This window comes from Thalassophryne amazonica, chromosome 16 (genome assembly GCF_902500255.1).
Source record: "Thalassophryne amazonica chromosome 16, fThaAma1.1, whole genome shotgun sequence".
Taxonomy (NCBI): Eukaryota; Metazoa; Chordata; class Actinopteri; order Batrachoidiformes; family Batrachoididae; genus Thalassophryne; species Thalassophryne amazonica.
Window position 1 is genome coordinate 91,523,601 of NC_047118.1, and position 16,521 is coordinate 91,540,121.

Sequence of the window (16,521 nt, forward strand, 5' to 3'; positions counted from 1 at the left end):
CATGACAGCATCATGTGTTACTAATGTAATCTTTGTGACTGTGGTCCCAGCTCTCTTCAGGTCATTGACCAGGTCCTCCTGTGTAGTTCTGAGCTTTCTCAGAATCATCCTTACCCCACAAAGTGAGATCTTGCATGGAATCCCAGACCGAGGGAGATTGATAGTCATCTTGTGTTCCTTCCACTTTCTAATAAATAATCATAACAGTTGTTGTCTTCTACCAAGCTGCTTGCCTGTTGTCCTGTAGTCCATCACAGCCTTCTGCAGGTCTACAGTTTTGTCCCTGGTGTCCTTAGACAGCTCTTTGGTCTTGGCTATGGTGGACAGGTTGGAGTGTGACTGATTGAGTGTGTGAACAGGTGTCTTTTATAAAGGTAACAAGTTCAAACAGGTGCAATTAATACAGGTAAAGAGTGCAGAATAAGAGGGCTTCTTAAAGAAAAATTAACAGGTCTGTGTGAGCCAGAATTCTTGCTGGTTGGTAGGTGTTCAAATACTTATTTGCAGCAGTAACATACAAATAAATTATTTTAAAAAATCATATAATGTGATTTTCTAATGTTTTGGGTTTTTTTTTTAGATTCTGTCTCTCACAGTTGAAGTGAACCTACAATAAAACATACAGACCTCAACATCCACAATGGATCAAATAGTTATTTTCCTCACTGTATCTGTGCTGGAAATTTTGAGAGAATCCGTGAAGTAGTTTTGAAGTAACCTTAAAAGCCTATATAAAGTGAAATCTTGATCCAGAATCTGGGTCTGGATCACCTCCAAAATTTAATGGAGTCTTCCACGGCTTAATATCTTTCTGTGGTGAAAATTTGTCAAAATCTGTGCAGTAGTTTTGAGGGCATTTCCCTGTTGTGGTACATGTGTCCAATTGGAGCAGGACTGCATGCTCCTAAATCTGACCATACATACCCAAAGAGATATTCAAAAACTAAAATACATTACAAGGCGCCGCTCGCCCTACAGCCCTATAGTGTGAAATACACATAAGTAAGTGACCAACGCTGACTTTGTTCAAATGTCTGTATGGTCCTCATGAAAATGAGTTTGACAACAATAGGACAGAGATAATGACTAAGATGTTATTCCCATTAAGAGAAACAAATGTGTGTGTTTTTCTCACCAGCTGTTCAACGCGTTCATACAACAGAGACTGCGGGAAGTCTGAAGAGACCTGTTCCACACTGAAGGTGCACCGCCCATCCGCCAGCCCTTTGAGTTGGTTAAGACGACCGTGGAAACAGTCGTAGGCGTCACAGGAAATGTCTAAATGTCTCAGTGTGAAGTTCATCCTGGTGTGAAGTCAGGCAGAGAGGAAATAGAATAAAATAGAATAGAGCCTTTATTGTCATTGAACAAATACATGTACATACAAGGTCTGTCCAAAAAGTAACGGACCTTTTTATTTTTTTCAAAAACTATATGGATTTGAATCATGTGCGCTTGCATCAGCCAAGCTTGAACCTTCGTGCGCATGCGTGAGTTTTTTCACGCCTGTCGGTTGCGTCATTTGCCTGTGAGCGGGCTTTGAGTGAGCACTGGTCCAGCCCCCTCGTCGGATTTTTATTGTCAGTGAAATGGCTGAGCGACTGCCGCTTTGCTGCATGAAATTTTTTTCAGAAACTGTTAGAGAAAGCCAGTTGGAAACCATTCGATAGATTCAGATGGATTTCGGTGAAGATTCTGTTGGCGTCACATGGATTAGGGACTGTTAAAACCTTTTTAAAGACGGCCCACAGCGGCAGAGGGCACACGGCACACTGAGCGGCCATTGACAGGCTGGATCGACCAGATCATTTCTAAACTGAACGCTGTGTTGATCCGGTACATCATGTGACTACCACAGAAATGGCAAGAGAGATGGACATAGCACTTTTGTGGCACATTCCACTGTTACAGGAGATTTTGTAATGAAAGACGTGCGGAGGATTTCGTGCGTCGGCACGGAACCGCTCATGGCACGCAACAAAAAAACACCTCCGTGTTGGATGTCTCACAGGACATGTTGGGGCATGTCCAGCTGTTACACAATTTCTCGGATACTCACTCGACTGAAAAGCCATCGAAAGCCGTCTGAATCTTCTGAATGGTTTCCAACACTCCGCTGCTGTGGGCCGTCTTTAAAAAGGTTTTAACACTCCTTAATCCGTGTGATGCCGACAGTGATAGGAAGAGAGGAAATTAAATGACTTTCATGACGAAACACAGAATTATAATCAGGCGAAGAGGACATTTAATGACTTTCATGACGGCTTCTATCACTGAAGTCTAATCAGGCAAAGAGGAAATGAAATGACTTTCAAGACAGCTTCTAAAACTGAATTATAATCAGGCGAGAGGAAATTAAATGACTTTCATGACGGCTTCTAAAACTGAATTATAATCAGTCAGAGAGGAAATTAAATGACTTTCATGACGAAACAGAATTATAATCAGGCGAAGAGGACATTTAAAGACTTTCATGACAGCTTCTATCACTGAAGTCTAATCAGGCGAGAGGAAATTAAATGACTTTCATGACGGCTTCTAAAACTGAATTATAATCAGTCAGAGAGGAAATTAAATGACTTTCATGACGAAACAGAATTATAATCAGGCGAAGAGGACATTTAATGACTTTCATGACAGCTTCTATCACTGAAGTCTAATCAGGCGAGAGGAAATTAAATGACTTTCATGACGGCTTCTAAAACTGAATTATAATCAGTCAGAGAGGAAATTAAATGACTTTCATGACAAAACAGAATTATAATCAGGTGAAGAGGACATTTAATGACTTTCATGACGGCTTCTATCACTGAAGTCTAATCAGGCGAGAGGAAATTAAATGACTTTCATGACGGCTTCTAAAACTGAATTATAATCAGTCAGAGAGGAAATTAAATGACTTTCATGACAAAACAGAATTATAATCAGGTGAAGAGGACATTTAATGACTTTCATGACGGCTTCTATCACTGAAGTCTAATCAGGCGAGAGGAAATTAAATGACTTTCATGACGGCTTCTAAAACTGAATTATAATCAGTCAGAGAGGAAATTAAATGACTTTCATGACGAAACAGAATTATAATCAGGCGAAGAGGACATTTAATGACTTTCATGACAGCTTCTATCACTGAAGTCTAATCAGGCGAGAGGAAATTAAATGACTTTCATGACGGCTTCTAAAACTGAATTATAATCAGTCAGAGAGGAAATTAAATGACTTTCATGACGAAACAGAATTATAATCAGGCGAAGAGGACATTTAATGACTTTCATGACAGCTTCTATCACTGAAGTCTAATCAGGCGAGAGGAAATTAAATGACTTTCATGACGGCTTCTAAAACTGAATTATAATCAGTCAGAGAGGAAATTAAATGACTTTCATGACAAAACAGAATTATAATCAGGTGAAGAGGACATTTAATGACTTTCATGACGGCTTCTATCACTGAAGTCTAATCAGGCAAAGAGGAAATTAAATGACTTGTGTGTTGGGGGGTTTGGGTGGGCATTGTTTTGCTGTTTTTGTGTTTATTTTCCTCCCAGGTGGCTTGGGGCTGATCTCTGGGGAGAGTGTGCTGCAGAAGAGTCTCTCACCTCTGTTACGGTGATCTGCTGCACCTGTTGCACTCACGTGCGGCTCTCTATCAGGACGATCTACGACACCTGTGGCATTCACGTGCAGATCTAAGGACTCTCAGCTGGTGCCAATGAAGAAATGAAGAGTTGCATTTAAGCCAGCAGTGATCAAGGCTGAATTGCCGGAGAATACGACCATGTGACGATCGTTTGGGGACGCTGAGGGCTGCTCCAGATTCTGACATTGCGCTTGTGAAGGAGGACGAGGGTGAGAGGCAAATGCGATCAGCACACGTCAGAGGTGATTATTCTGCAAGGCTTATCTGTAATTGTAATTTGGCGTTTTTGCGCAGCTATAATTAAATATTGGTGAAAATCATCTGGTTTGCTCCTCACGGCAGTGGCGTGCAGATTGATTATCCTCCACTAGCTGTGAGCAGCAGCCCTTTTGAACTAAATCCGAAAGCAGACCTGAACGTGTAGCTGATAAGTGTGCCTCTAAATAATATTTCGTGGTAACAGTGTTGAATAACCTCACCTCTGTTCCTCCTTCACAGAGTACAGTCCTGGGAAAAGCCACCTGGGGGGGTGTTGGCGGAAGTCCTGAGTCCAAAACGTTCGGGCTCTGATCTATTGAGACGCTGAGAAAGCGTGCCACCTCTTCACCTCACCAGCTTTGTTTAGTATTTCATGTACAGCACTAGGGGAAAAAAAAAAAACTTGTTTCTTTTGGAACTGCTTCTGGTTATTTGACGCTGGGTTCAGTCAGACGCTGGATCGCTCCTCAATCCGCGTCCAAACCATAACATGACTTTCAAGATAGCTTCTAAAACTGAATTATAATCAGGCGAGAGGAAATTAAATGACTTTCAAGACATTCTCTAAAACTGAATTACAATCAGGTGGAGAGGAAATTTAATGACTTTAATGACAATACAATACAATGATTTAAACATTGTTCTTAACCCTCTGGGGCCGACGCCCTCGTATACGACGGCTAAGACCAAGCTTTACTAAATTATAAATAACTTTTGAATGATATGAGATAGAAACTTACTTTTTTTTGCTGAAAAGATAACTCCACAGACTTTCGAGCCAGCCATTGGCCACCTTTGTACTGCTCATAGAAGCTGTGTGATGACGCGCACAATGTGAGTGTCCAATTGGAATTAGTTCACCATCACATGGTTTTCCAAAATCCAATCGTAGGGCAGATTTATCTCACATGAAAAGCCAAAGATCATTTTCAGGAGTGATGTGTTACTAATCGGCCCATCTGAATAGCCCGCTGGGTGCTCCAATGAGAACATGCTATTATTACATACTCAGTCTGCCCTGTGCCATTACACACAGCGTTCAGTGAAAGCACATAGAGAGCCTCTGATGACAATCTCACATGCTCAAACAAAGAGTGTGTAACTATCAGGATTGCTCCACTAGTTTGCATGCAAATGTTACTGGATAACTCTGTTGCTTTCTCTGCGCAAAGCGCTGTTTACCACATCAATGGACAACAAAACGCATAGACCATTTGGTATATATTGTTCAAAATGTGCATTTGTGTTTATTGTTTGAACCTTTTGTTGTACAGTCTTTCACACAAGATCTCAAATTACCTTTATAAATTGTCAAAACAGTTGTTTATTATAGTTTGCTGTGTGTTTTGAATAAATGTGTGTGGAAAATTATTTTTCGCTTTATTTTTTCTTTGCCTATTTTTGATTGTAAACCTTTATTACACTTATAAAATACAACAAAAACATATATATTCTGAAAGCACAGGTTGTCCTGAAAAAAAGAGACATAAAACTTGATTGTGGGATGCAGGGAGAGCTGTTAACAGCAATAATAAAACATTTATGCCAGGCGAGTGAACTGTCCAAAAAATGCCCTTGGACCCCAGAGGGTTAAACTGTTGGACTATTTTTTTCATGCAGTTGTTCACAAAGTGGTGATCCTCACCCCATCTTTGCTTGTGAATGGCTGAGCCTTTTGGGGATGATCCTTTTATACCCAATCATGACACTCACAATTAGTGTCCTCAGTTCCCAAACGCTTATTGAGTGTTGTTAGAAAGAAAGGTGATGTAACACAGTGGTAAACATACCACTGTCCCAGCTTTTTAGAAACGTGTTGCAGGCATCCATTTCAAAATGAGCAAATATTTGCACAAAAACAATAAAGTTTATCAGTTTGAACATTAAATATCTTGTCTTTGTGGTGTATTCAATTGAATATAGGTTGAAGAGGATTTGAAAATCACTGCATTCTGTTTTTAATTGATATTTTTCAAAATGTCCCATCTTCATTGTAACTGGGGTTGTATCACTGAATTATAAATCAGGCGGAGAGGAAATTTAATGACTTTCACAATGGCTATAACTGAATTACAATCAGGCAGACAGGCAATTATTGACGTTCAAGAAGGCTTCAATCTGTTGTGAAAGTGTCGTGACACGGACCCACAACAGGGGGCGTAAATGAACGGACAATGGATAAGCCAAAAGAAACAATTTAATGTTGTGAATCGCACAACAACGTACAGACAATAACAATGTAGTGACTGTCAATCATACACCAGGTGACGTGTGGGCAGGCTCGACGATAGAAGACGCCTGGCGAGAGAAGAGCCGGATCCCACACAGCTTCCACTGCCAACGGAGCTGAAGAACACCGGAGCTGCCAAGACCTGCGCCCCAGGTGGCCGCTGTCTTCAGCAGTCAGACCCGGTACTGCTGGCAGAGAACAGAGACAGTCCTGATGAGTGTGAGGTCGCACACTCAGTAATCCCACAGTCTGTATTCAGTAAGGAGGGAGAACCTCCAACTCCAATCACACACTCGTGCAGCTCCTGTCTAACGACTTATCTGGTTGGGGTGTGAAGCGAAGCCGTCGCTGATCACACCAAACGCCAATCCCACAGATCAATTAATCAATCAATTTTTTTATATAGCGCCAAATCACAACAAACAGTTGCCCCAAGGCGCTTTATATTGTAAGGCAAGGCCATACAATAATTATGTAAAACCCCAACGGTCAAAACGACCCCCTGTGAGCAAGCACTTGGCTACAGTGGGAAGGAAAAACTCCCTTTTAACAGGAAGAAACCTCCAGCAGAACCAGACTCGGGGAGGGGCAGTCTTCTGCTGGGACTGGTTGGGGCTGAGGGAGAGAACCAGGAAAAAGACATGCTGTGGAGGGGAGCAGAGATCGATCACTAATGATTAAATGCAGAGTGGTGCATACAGAGCAAAAAGAGAAAGAAACAGTGCATCATGGGAACCCCCCAGCAGTCTACGTCTATAGCAGCATAACTAAGGGATGGTTCAGGGTCACCTGATCCAGCCCTAACTATAAGCTTTAGCAAAAAGGAAAGTTTTAAGCCTAATCTTAAAAGTAGAGAGGAAGCGCTCTATTGGGGTGATATGGTACTATGAGGTCCCTAAGATAAGATGGGACCTGATTATTCAAAACCTTATAAGTAAGAAGAAGAATTTTAAATTCTATTCTAGAATTAACAGGAAGCCAATGAAGAGAGGCCAATATGGGTGAGATATGCTCTCTCCTTCTAGTCCCCGTTAGTACTCTAGCTGCAGCATTTTGAATTAACTGAAGGCTTTTTAGGGAACTTTTAGGACAACCTGATAATAATGAATTACAATAGTCCAGCCTAGAGGAAATAAATGCATGAATTAGTTTTTCAGCATCACTCTGAGACAAGACCTTTCTGATTTTAGAGATATTGCATAAATGCAAAAAAGCAGTCCTACATATTTGTTTAATATGCGCTTTGAATGACATATCCTGATCAAAAATGACTCCAAGATTTCTCACAGTATTACTAGAGGTCAGGGTAATGCCATCCAGAGTAAGGATCTGGTTAGACACCATGTTTCTAAGATTTGTGGGGCCAAGTACAATAACTTCAGTTTTATCTGAGTTTAAAAGCAGGAAATTAGAGGTCATCCATGTCTTTATGTCTCTAAGACAATCCTGCAGTTTAGCTAATTGGTGTGTGTCGTCTGGCTTCATGGATAGATAAAGCTGGGTATCATCTGCGTAACAATGAAAATTTAAGCAATACCGTCTAATAATACTGCCTAAGGGAAGCATGTATAAGGACAGATAAGGACACACCACAGGAAAACGGCTGCAAAGAAGTTCAGATTATTACTCAATGTTTTGAGTCAGCAGAGAAAATTACCTGATTGGTAATAGATTTCTCAGCGGGGAGGTGGAGTTGCAGTCCGGCCTTTAAGGTGGTGGTGATGATGTGGATGAGTGACAGCTGATGCTGATGATGAGTAACAGCTGTCACTCCCGGTTGCTATGATGCCCTCTCGTGCTTGAAGCCCGCACTTCAAGCAGGGCGCCATCTGGTGGTGGTGGGCCAGCAGTACCTCCTCTTCAGCGGCCCACACAACACAATCAATGAATTATAATCAGGCGGACAGGAAATTAATGACTTTCACAATGGCTCCTATCACTGAATTATAATTAGGCATAGAGGAAATTTAATGACTTTCATGATGGCTTATATCACAGAATTATGATCGGGTGGAGAGTAAATTTAATGCTTCACAATGGCTTCTATCACTGAATTATAATTAGGCATAAAGGAAATGAAATGACCTTCAAACAGGCTTCTATCATTGAATTACAATCAGGCAGACAAGAAATTAAATCAAGTTATAGTTGAAGTTCATTATTATAGCCATTTCAACAATATAATAAAATACAGCTGATTGGAATATGCTTTGGTATGGTCTCATATCACACCACAATGACAACACAACATATACAAGACAAGAGGCCAAATAAGGCACATAAATAACAACAACAACAAAATACAATACTAATACACAAAGAAAAAGTGCATGGTTACAGAAGACAGCAGCAGTGAGGTTCAGTGGTGCAAAAGGTGCAGAGAGAGGTAAACCATGGTTATGAGGTAAACCATAAAGTGCTTTGTGCATGTTCAGGTGAGGAACAGCTTGTGGATAGATACTATCCCTAAAGTGTGATGTTTTACATGTGATGCTCCTGTACCTCTTCCCTGATGGTAAGAGGGTGAATAGATGGTGTGCTGGATGAGAGGGGTCAGGGGTGATGTTACTAGCTTTCCTGGAAATCTGGTGTTATAGTTTGAGGCTATGGAAGATAGACTACAGCCAATGATTTTAGAGGCCCTACCTACTACCCTCTCAAGCTGTTGTTTGTCCTGGCTGGTAGCACTACCATACCAGACCAGGATAGAGAAAGTGAGCACATTTTCGATGGTAGCAAGATCATGCCTGCTTGACTGACCCCAAATTCCCTCAGCTGATGGAAGAAGTTTAGTCTCATGGGTTTTGGAAATAATGAGACTGGTGTTCAGATTCCATGATAAAGACTGATGGATGGTGGTGCCTAAGAAATGGAAGTAGAGGACATACTCCACTACTTGGCCGTTAATGGACATGGAAACGTACTGGCCTGGCTTTTTCCTATAGTCAACTATGAGTTCTTTGGTTTTGGTTGTATTAAGGATTAGGTTATTGTTTTCACACCACTGCACTATCTGATCAACCTCACTCTGACAGGTAGCTTCGTCACCATCGGATATGAGGCCTATAACAATGGTGTCATGTGCAAAATTTAGTAGTTTGAGAGATGCAGAATTTGACGTACAGATGTTGGTATAAAGGGAAAATAACAGACGTGACAAGACACACCCTTGTGGGGCGCCAATGTTCAGAACTCTGGGTGATGACACATTGTACTGGATTTTAAAACACTGTGTCCTGCAAGACACAAAATTTAGTATCCACTGAGAGGCTAAAGTATTCACTCCTGTGGCCAGGATAGAACTGTATAGTTTTATAGGCATGATGGTGTTGAATGCTGAGCTAAAATCAATGAATAATACACGGGCATAGGTGAACCTAGTCTCAAGATGTTGTAGAATGAAATGTGTGCAAAGTGAAACCACATTGTCCACTCCCCTATTTGCCCTGTAGGGAAATTGGTGAGGGTCTAGCGTGATGTGCGACAGATACTTACAGCCTAGGCCAGTGGTGGGCAAAGTTCCGATAATCCGATAACCGATAATTATCAAAGATAATGTTTTCATTATCGGATTATCTTTTTAGACACTTTAAAAACCATTATCGGACTAATTATCTTCCGATAATTAACGTGGTAAACAAAGCTGAACAGCTACAAACATTTATAAAATTTAAAATCAGTTGAACACCTACGTGTTAAATGTTTTGTAGCAGATGTGTAGTTCTACCCTCTGCAAGAAGAGGAGAGCTGTTTTTAGAAGAAACCGCTCTATCCTCTCACACACACACACACACACACACACACACACACACACACACACACACACACACACACACACACACACACACACACACACACACACACACACACACACACACACACACACACACACACACACACACAAAAACCTCATTTCTTTTAACCCCATACTGATACAATGGCAATATCACCCAAGTCATCCAGAGGCATACATTTTTAACTTATGGTTCAAATTTTAACCAAACTAATTTCAGACAAGTTATTTAAATTAACAGCATGTCTGTAGTTTTATAAAGTGAAAATATCAGATATATGTTTTAGTTTTAAAGTAATGCGCTAATTTTTAAGGTTTTAATGTGGACATGCTGTGTCCAGGTGCATTATGGGTATAAGATAATCTCAGTACGTTCACATGAAAAATGCATTTGAGACATTTTGATTTGGCTCCACAGATAACAGCATTAAACTCTAGTGCTTAAAACTCTTGTGGATATATTCTCTGGGTTTATAGACATTATTGTGTTTGCGTTTATTGAATTCCACGCATCTTAAACGTAGCAGACACGGATTATCTGGAATTTTGTTTTGGCAAGTCTCTACTGCCATCTACTAGCCAGCAGTGTTCATGGCAGTATTCAAACTGAAGCTGGGCTGATATTTTCAATCACTGTACTTGGTTCCAGCTCAGCTGTACCACAGAACTGCACAGTGTAAAAGTTCAGAGCGCACGATTTATGTTCTCACACACATTGTACGTTCAAAAACCACACATCAGACTTGTGTTTCCAGAAGCAAAACGTAAACCGAAGCTTTTTTTTCAAACTTAATTTACAAAAACTCTCGATGGGAGACATCAAAGTTTAAAAAAAAAAAAAACAAACATTACAAGACAGATCTGCGGTGTTTGCACAGGCACAGTGCGGGCGGTGGTCGTGAGATGTTAAACGCAGCTCGTTACTCCATGTATACTAAACGATGCCGGACGCGCGATTAACCTGAAACTCGGTGCGATCCAAAAAATTCTCGCACCAATGAAAAATCAACTGAAAAAGGGCCAAAACTCGCACTGGCACCAGTAGATCATGGCAGTGATCTATTTATTTTGACACCGGTTATATCAGACGGTTATCTAATTACAACTTGGATTTTTTTTTTTTGAAAATGCCTTTTTTTGGCATTTTTACAAAAGCACATTTATCTGTAAACACCAACACACAACACACCTCACATTAACGTGTTGGTTTACATAACTAATCAGTGTTAGCGAAGGCACATTTTACCCAGAATGCCATCTGTCTGTGTTTGTTACAAAACTTCAGAATTAGTGCATTTTTCAACATTAAAAGATATACGTTATATTTTAACTTTGTACAAATGACAGAATTGACATTAATGGAGTTATTCTATCAGTATTCATTTTATTTATACACCAAACCATAAGTCAGCACTGCTTTATTTTCCAAGACCTCGGCCTGATGGCAGCGTTGTGATTGAGTAGAGAGTTGAGCTTCATGGCTCCTCTCAGCTTGCTTCTGTGCCTTCTGAAGACATGTAGTAAACAGGAGCTTTCAGCAGGGGGCAGGATACTCAAAGACAGAAGTGTTGACTCATTGTTTGGGTTTGTTGTTGCCTTTGATGCATCCAGAAGTGATCGTGGTGTTAAAACTCAAAATCAGCTTGTTAGTAGTTGCAAGTGTACTGGAATTTATCAGTTATCTGTAACTTCCGATACATTTTTGGGTGGTTTATCATTTTAACTTTATCAAAGATAACTTTTCAGTTATCTGATTATCTGTTATCGACGTTAATTTTTTGGTTATCTGTGCCCACCAGTGGACTAGGTGTTCAAAGACTTTCATGACAACAGAAGTAAGTGCAATAGGACGACAGCTTATGTTACTTTTCTTGGGCACTGGAATTGTCATGGCTGATTTAAGACAGGCAGGTACAGTTGCTGGATTAAGAGACCAGTTGAAAATATAGGTGAGAATAGGAGCAAACTCGTTTGCACAGTTCTTTAGTATAGAGAGGAAATGAATGATTTTCACGAAGACTTCTAACACTGAATTACAATTAAGTAGAGAGGAAATTAAATGCATTTCAAGAAAGCTTCTATCACTGAATTATAATCAGGTGAAGAGGAAATTAATGACTTTCATGATGGCTTCTATCACTGAATTCTAATCTGGCGATGAGGAAATGAATGACTTTCAAGAAAGCTTCTATCACTGAATTATAATCAGGTGAAGAGGAAATTAAAGACTTTCATGATGGCTTCTATCACTGAATTCTAATCTGGCGATGAGGAAATGAATGACCTTCAAGAAAGCTTCTATCACTGAATTATAATCAAGTGAAGAGGAAATTAATGACTTTCATGATGGCTTCTATCACTGAATTCTAATCTGGCGATGAGGAAATGAATGACTTTCAAGAAAGCTTCTATCACTGAATTATAATCAGGTGAAGAGGAAATTAATGACTTTCATGATGGCTTCTATCACAGAATTATAATCAGGTGAAGAGGAAATTAATGACTTTCATGATGGCTTCGATCACTGAATTATAATCAGGTGAAGAGGAAATTAATGACTTTCATGATGGCTTCTATCACAGAATTATAATCAGGTGAAGAGGAAATTAATGACTTTCATGATGGCTTCTACCTCTGAATTATAATCAGGTGAAGAGGAAATTAATGACTTTCAAGAAAGCTTCTATCACTGAATTATAATCAGGTGAAGAGGAAATTAATGACTTTCATGATGGCTTCGATCACTGAATTATAATCAGGTGAAGAGGAAATTAATGACTTTCATGATGGCTTCTATCACAGAATTATAATCAGGTGAAGATGAAATTAATGACTTTCATGATGGCTTCTACCTCTGAATTATAATCAGGTGAAGAGGAAATTAATGACTTTCATGATGGCTTCTATCTCTGAATTATAATCTGGCGATGAGGAAATGAATGACTTTCAAGAAAGCTTCTATCACAGAATTATAATCAGGTGAAGAGGAAATTAATGACTTTCATGATGGCTTCTATCACTGAATTCTAATCTGGCGATGAGGAAATGAATGACTTTCAAGAAAGCTTCTATCACTGAATTATAATCAAGTGAAGAGGAAATTAATGACTTTCATGATGGCTTCTATCACAGAATTATAATCAGGTGAAGAGGAAATTAATGACTTTCATGATGGCTTCGATCACTGAATTATAATCAGGTGAAGAGGAAATTAATGACTTTCATGATGGCTTCTATCACAGAATTATAATCAGGTGAAGAGGAAATTAATGACTTTCATGATGGCTTCTATCACAGAATTATAATCAGGTGAAGAGGAAATTAATGACTTTCATGATGGCTTCTACCTCTGAATTATAATCAGGTGAAGAGGAAATTAATGACTTTCAAGAAAGCTTCTATCACTGAATTATAATCAGGTGAAGAGGAAATTAATGACTTTCATGATGGCTTCGATCACTGAATTATAATCAGGTGAAGAGGAAATTAATGACTTTCATGATGGCTTCTATCACAGAATTATAATCAGGTGAAGAGGAAATTAATGACTTTCATGATGGCTTCTACCTCTGAATTATAATCAGGTGAAGAGGAAATTAATGACTTTCATGATGGCTTCTATCTCTGAATTATAATCTGGCGATGAGGAAATGAATGACTTTCAAGAAAGCTTCTATCACTGAATTATAATCAGGTGAAGAGGAAATTAATGACTTTCATGATGGCTTCGATCACTGAATTATAATCAGGTGAAGAGGAAATTAATGACTTTCATGATGGCTTCTATCACAGAATTATAATCAGGTGAAGAGGAAATGAATGACTTTCATGATGGCTTCGATCACTGAATTATAATCAGGTGAAGAGGAAATTAATGACTTTCATGATGGCTTCTATCTCTGAATTATAATCTGGCGATGAGGAAATGAATGACTTTCAAGAAAGCTTCTATCACTGAATTATAATCAGGTGAAGAGGAAATTAATGACTTTCATGATGGCTTCGATCACTGAATTATAATCAGGTGAAGAGGAAATTAATGACTTTCATGATGGCTTCTATCTCTGAATTATAATCTGGCGATGAGGAAATGAATGACTTTCAAGAAAGCTTCTATCACTGAATTATAATCAGGTGAAGAGGAAATTAATGACTTTCATGATGGCTTCTATCACAGAATTATAATCTGGCGATGAGGAAATGAATGACTTTCAAGAAAGCTTCTATCACTGAATTATAATGAGGTGAAGAGGAAATTAATGACGTTCACAATGGCTTCTATCACACAATTACAATCAGACAGGGAGGAAATTACTGACATTCAAGAAAGCTTCAATCACTGAATTACAATCAGATGGAGAGGAAATTTCATGACTTTCACAAGGGCTTATAGTGCTGAAGTATAATCAGGCAAACAGGAAATTTCATGACTTTCACAACGGGGTCTATCACTGAATTACAGTCAAAAGGACAGGAAATTTCAAACTTTCACGACCGCTTCTATCACTGAATAAGGAGGAAGGTTAATGTTCCTCTGGCTCTCGACTTATTTTGATGCTGCCTTCGTACCTGACTCAAACGGTGTGCCTGTCTATCCTAAACCTTCCTCACCAGGTGGAACCCGGCATACCAGCTCTCCTCTCCTGGCCTGTGGGGTTCATTGTCATACAGAGCTCCTTGTTTCCCTCCACCACTTTGTTTTTGGACCCTTCCTTTTTGCCTCAAGTTCTTCAGAGCTCTGTGATTTTATGTTGGACGGATTTTAATTAAATGATTTAGGGCCCCATCACACTTATTATGAATGAGCACAAGCCACGGAATGTCAAAACAACAATAATTACTGCCACATCTGGGAGGGAATCAGAATTGCGGAGGACAGTTGTTCGAATACCCAGACTGTACTCCAACCGGCCCCAACTGAATTGTGCACATTCTGCGTGTATCAGCTCTCGACTGCCGTCTAAATGTATTCGGAACACGGTACGAATACCAAGAATGCTGTTAAGTTGCACTAAGAATATTACGAATGCATCTCGTATGCCATACAACTGCAGATCAAATGCCACCCGAAGTCTGGGAAACAATCGTGCAAATGGTGATACAAGCACTAAAGTTGGCACAAATACTGCTTAGACATTACTCTTTTGAAAAAACCGACTGGCCACTTGAACTTTCAATAGGTCGGTCAGGTAGAGGTCAGTTGAAGAATTACACAGGGGTCAAAATTAAAAATGCTCAAATTGTGGGTGTACTATGATGTGATGCATCACAGTACACCCACAATCGGGAGAAACTGGACAACATGTGTCAGGCCATACAGTGGATATCATTTGGTGGATACGTGTATAAATTCCAGAGAGAGACAGAGAGAGAGAGAGAGAGAGACAGAGAGAGACTTGTCTGGACACAGCATCATGTGGAATAATTATTTTGCAGTGGACAAGATCATGGTGGATGTCACCACACCCATGTCACAAGGATGAGATGACTGCTGATGACACCAGCATGGCTGTGGTCACCGTGCGGTGGGAAGCACATCTGGAGCCGTTCCGAAGGTGATTACTTACTTTATTTACATTGTAGTCCAGCGGATATGCGTCAATTTTCGATAGAATCGTTCACTTCCGGATAGAAGCATGAAATTTGGCACAAATGTAGCTATCTATGTCCTCCTTCATATAAAAGCAAGACCCGCCTCAGATCTTGCATGGTTCTTGCGTTATTCAAGATGGTGTCCAAGATGGCTGCCAAAAATCACATTTTTGCAAATAACTCAAAACTATGACTAGTTAGAGCAAAATATTGTATTACTTGTGAATAGAAATATGGCTATTCTGCACATTTTAAGCATAGTTACATGTCTGTATGATGTACAGATCCTGAGCTACACCATTGCAAAGTTTAAAGGATTCCAAGAAATCTGATATATAAGGGCTTAATTTATAACCATACAAATGTACAAGCATTTACTGCCCTACAGCATAAAATGCAAAGTCATGTCTAATCCACATAATTTTCAGATCAAAGTTACATGAACAAGCTAAACCATATAACTCTTAAACTCCTATTTTAAGCTTGACAAAAAGGAAGATATTAACGAACATCATGAAATGACAATTACGAAATACAAATCATCGCAACTACACTACATTAGTTGATGACATGCACCACCACAATGACATAAAGAGCTGCAACTCAAATTTGCCTTGAAACATTTGCACAAGCCTCTGCAAGCTTTCTTACAACTGCAGTTAATGAGCTCTTGGCACACTTTTGATGCTTCTGGCAGAGTGCTCCACTTGGGAGTAAATCTGCCCTGACACCTCTCCCAACCCCAATCTGTGACATCTGGAATATCTTGCTGGGATTTCAGAGCTTGTCCCCAGATATGTCCAGCCTGAAATGCAGCCCATTTAATGTGCTCTCTAAGGGCTGCCTTGGTTGGTGGAATGCTCTCCAGTGACTGTCTGCCTTGGGCAAAAACAGTTTGACGAGCTTTGTCAACATCTGACAGAGGACATGTGCGACTGTACATCACCACTGTAAACCTCTCTAGGGCAGCTTCATCTTCAGGTGTAATGGTGTCCTGCCTTGAACTTAG

General features: G+C 39.8%; 1 protein-coding gene across 1 annotated transcript in view; it reads right to left on the reverse strand.

The window, feature by feature from the left end:
• Positions 1 to 1,028: 1,028 nt before the first annotated feature.
• The window catches only part of mettl22 (methyltransferase like 22), a 382,505-nt gene continuing 367,012 nt past the window's right edge, over positions 1,029 to 16,521 (reverse strand). The window contains exon 11 of the mRNA XM_034190848.1: positions 1,029 to 1,304. Within this exon, the coding sequence (XP_034046739.1) occupies positions 1,046 to 1,304 (259 nt within the window). The 3' untranslated portion in view covers positions 1,029 to 1,045. The remainder of the gene's footprint in view (positions 1,305 to 16,521) is intronic.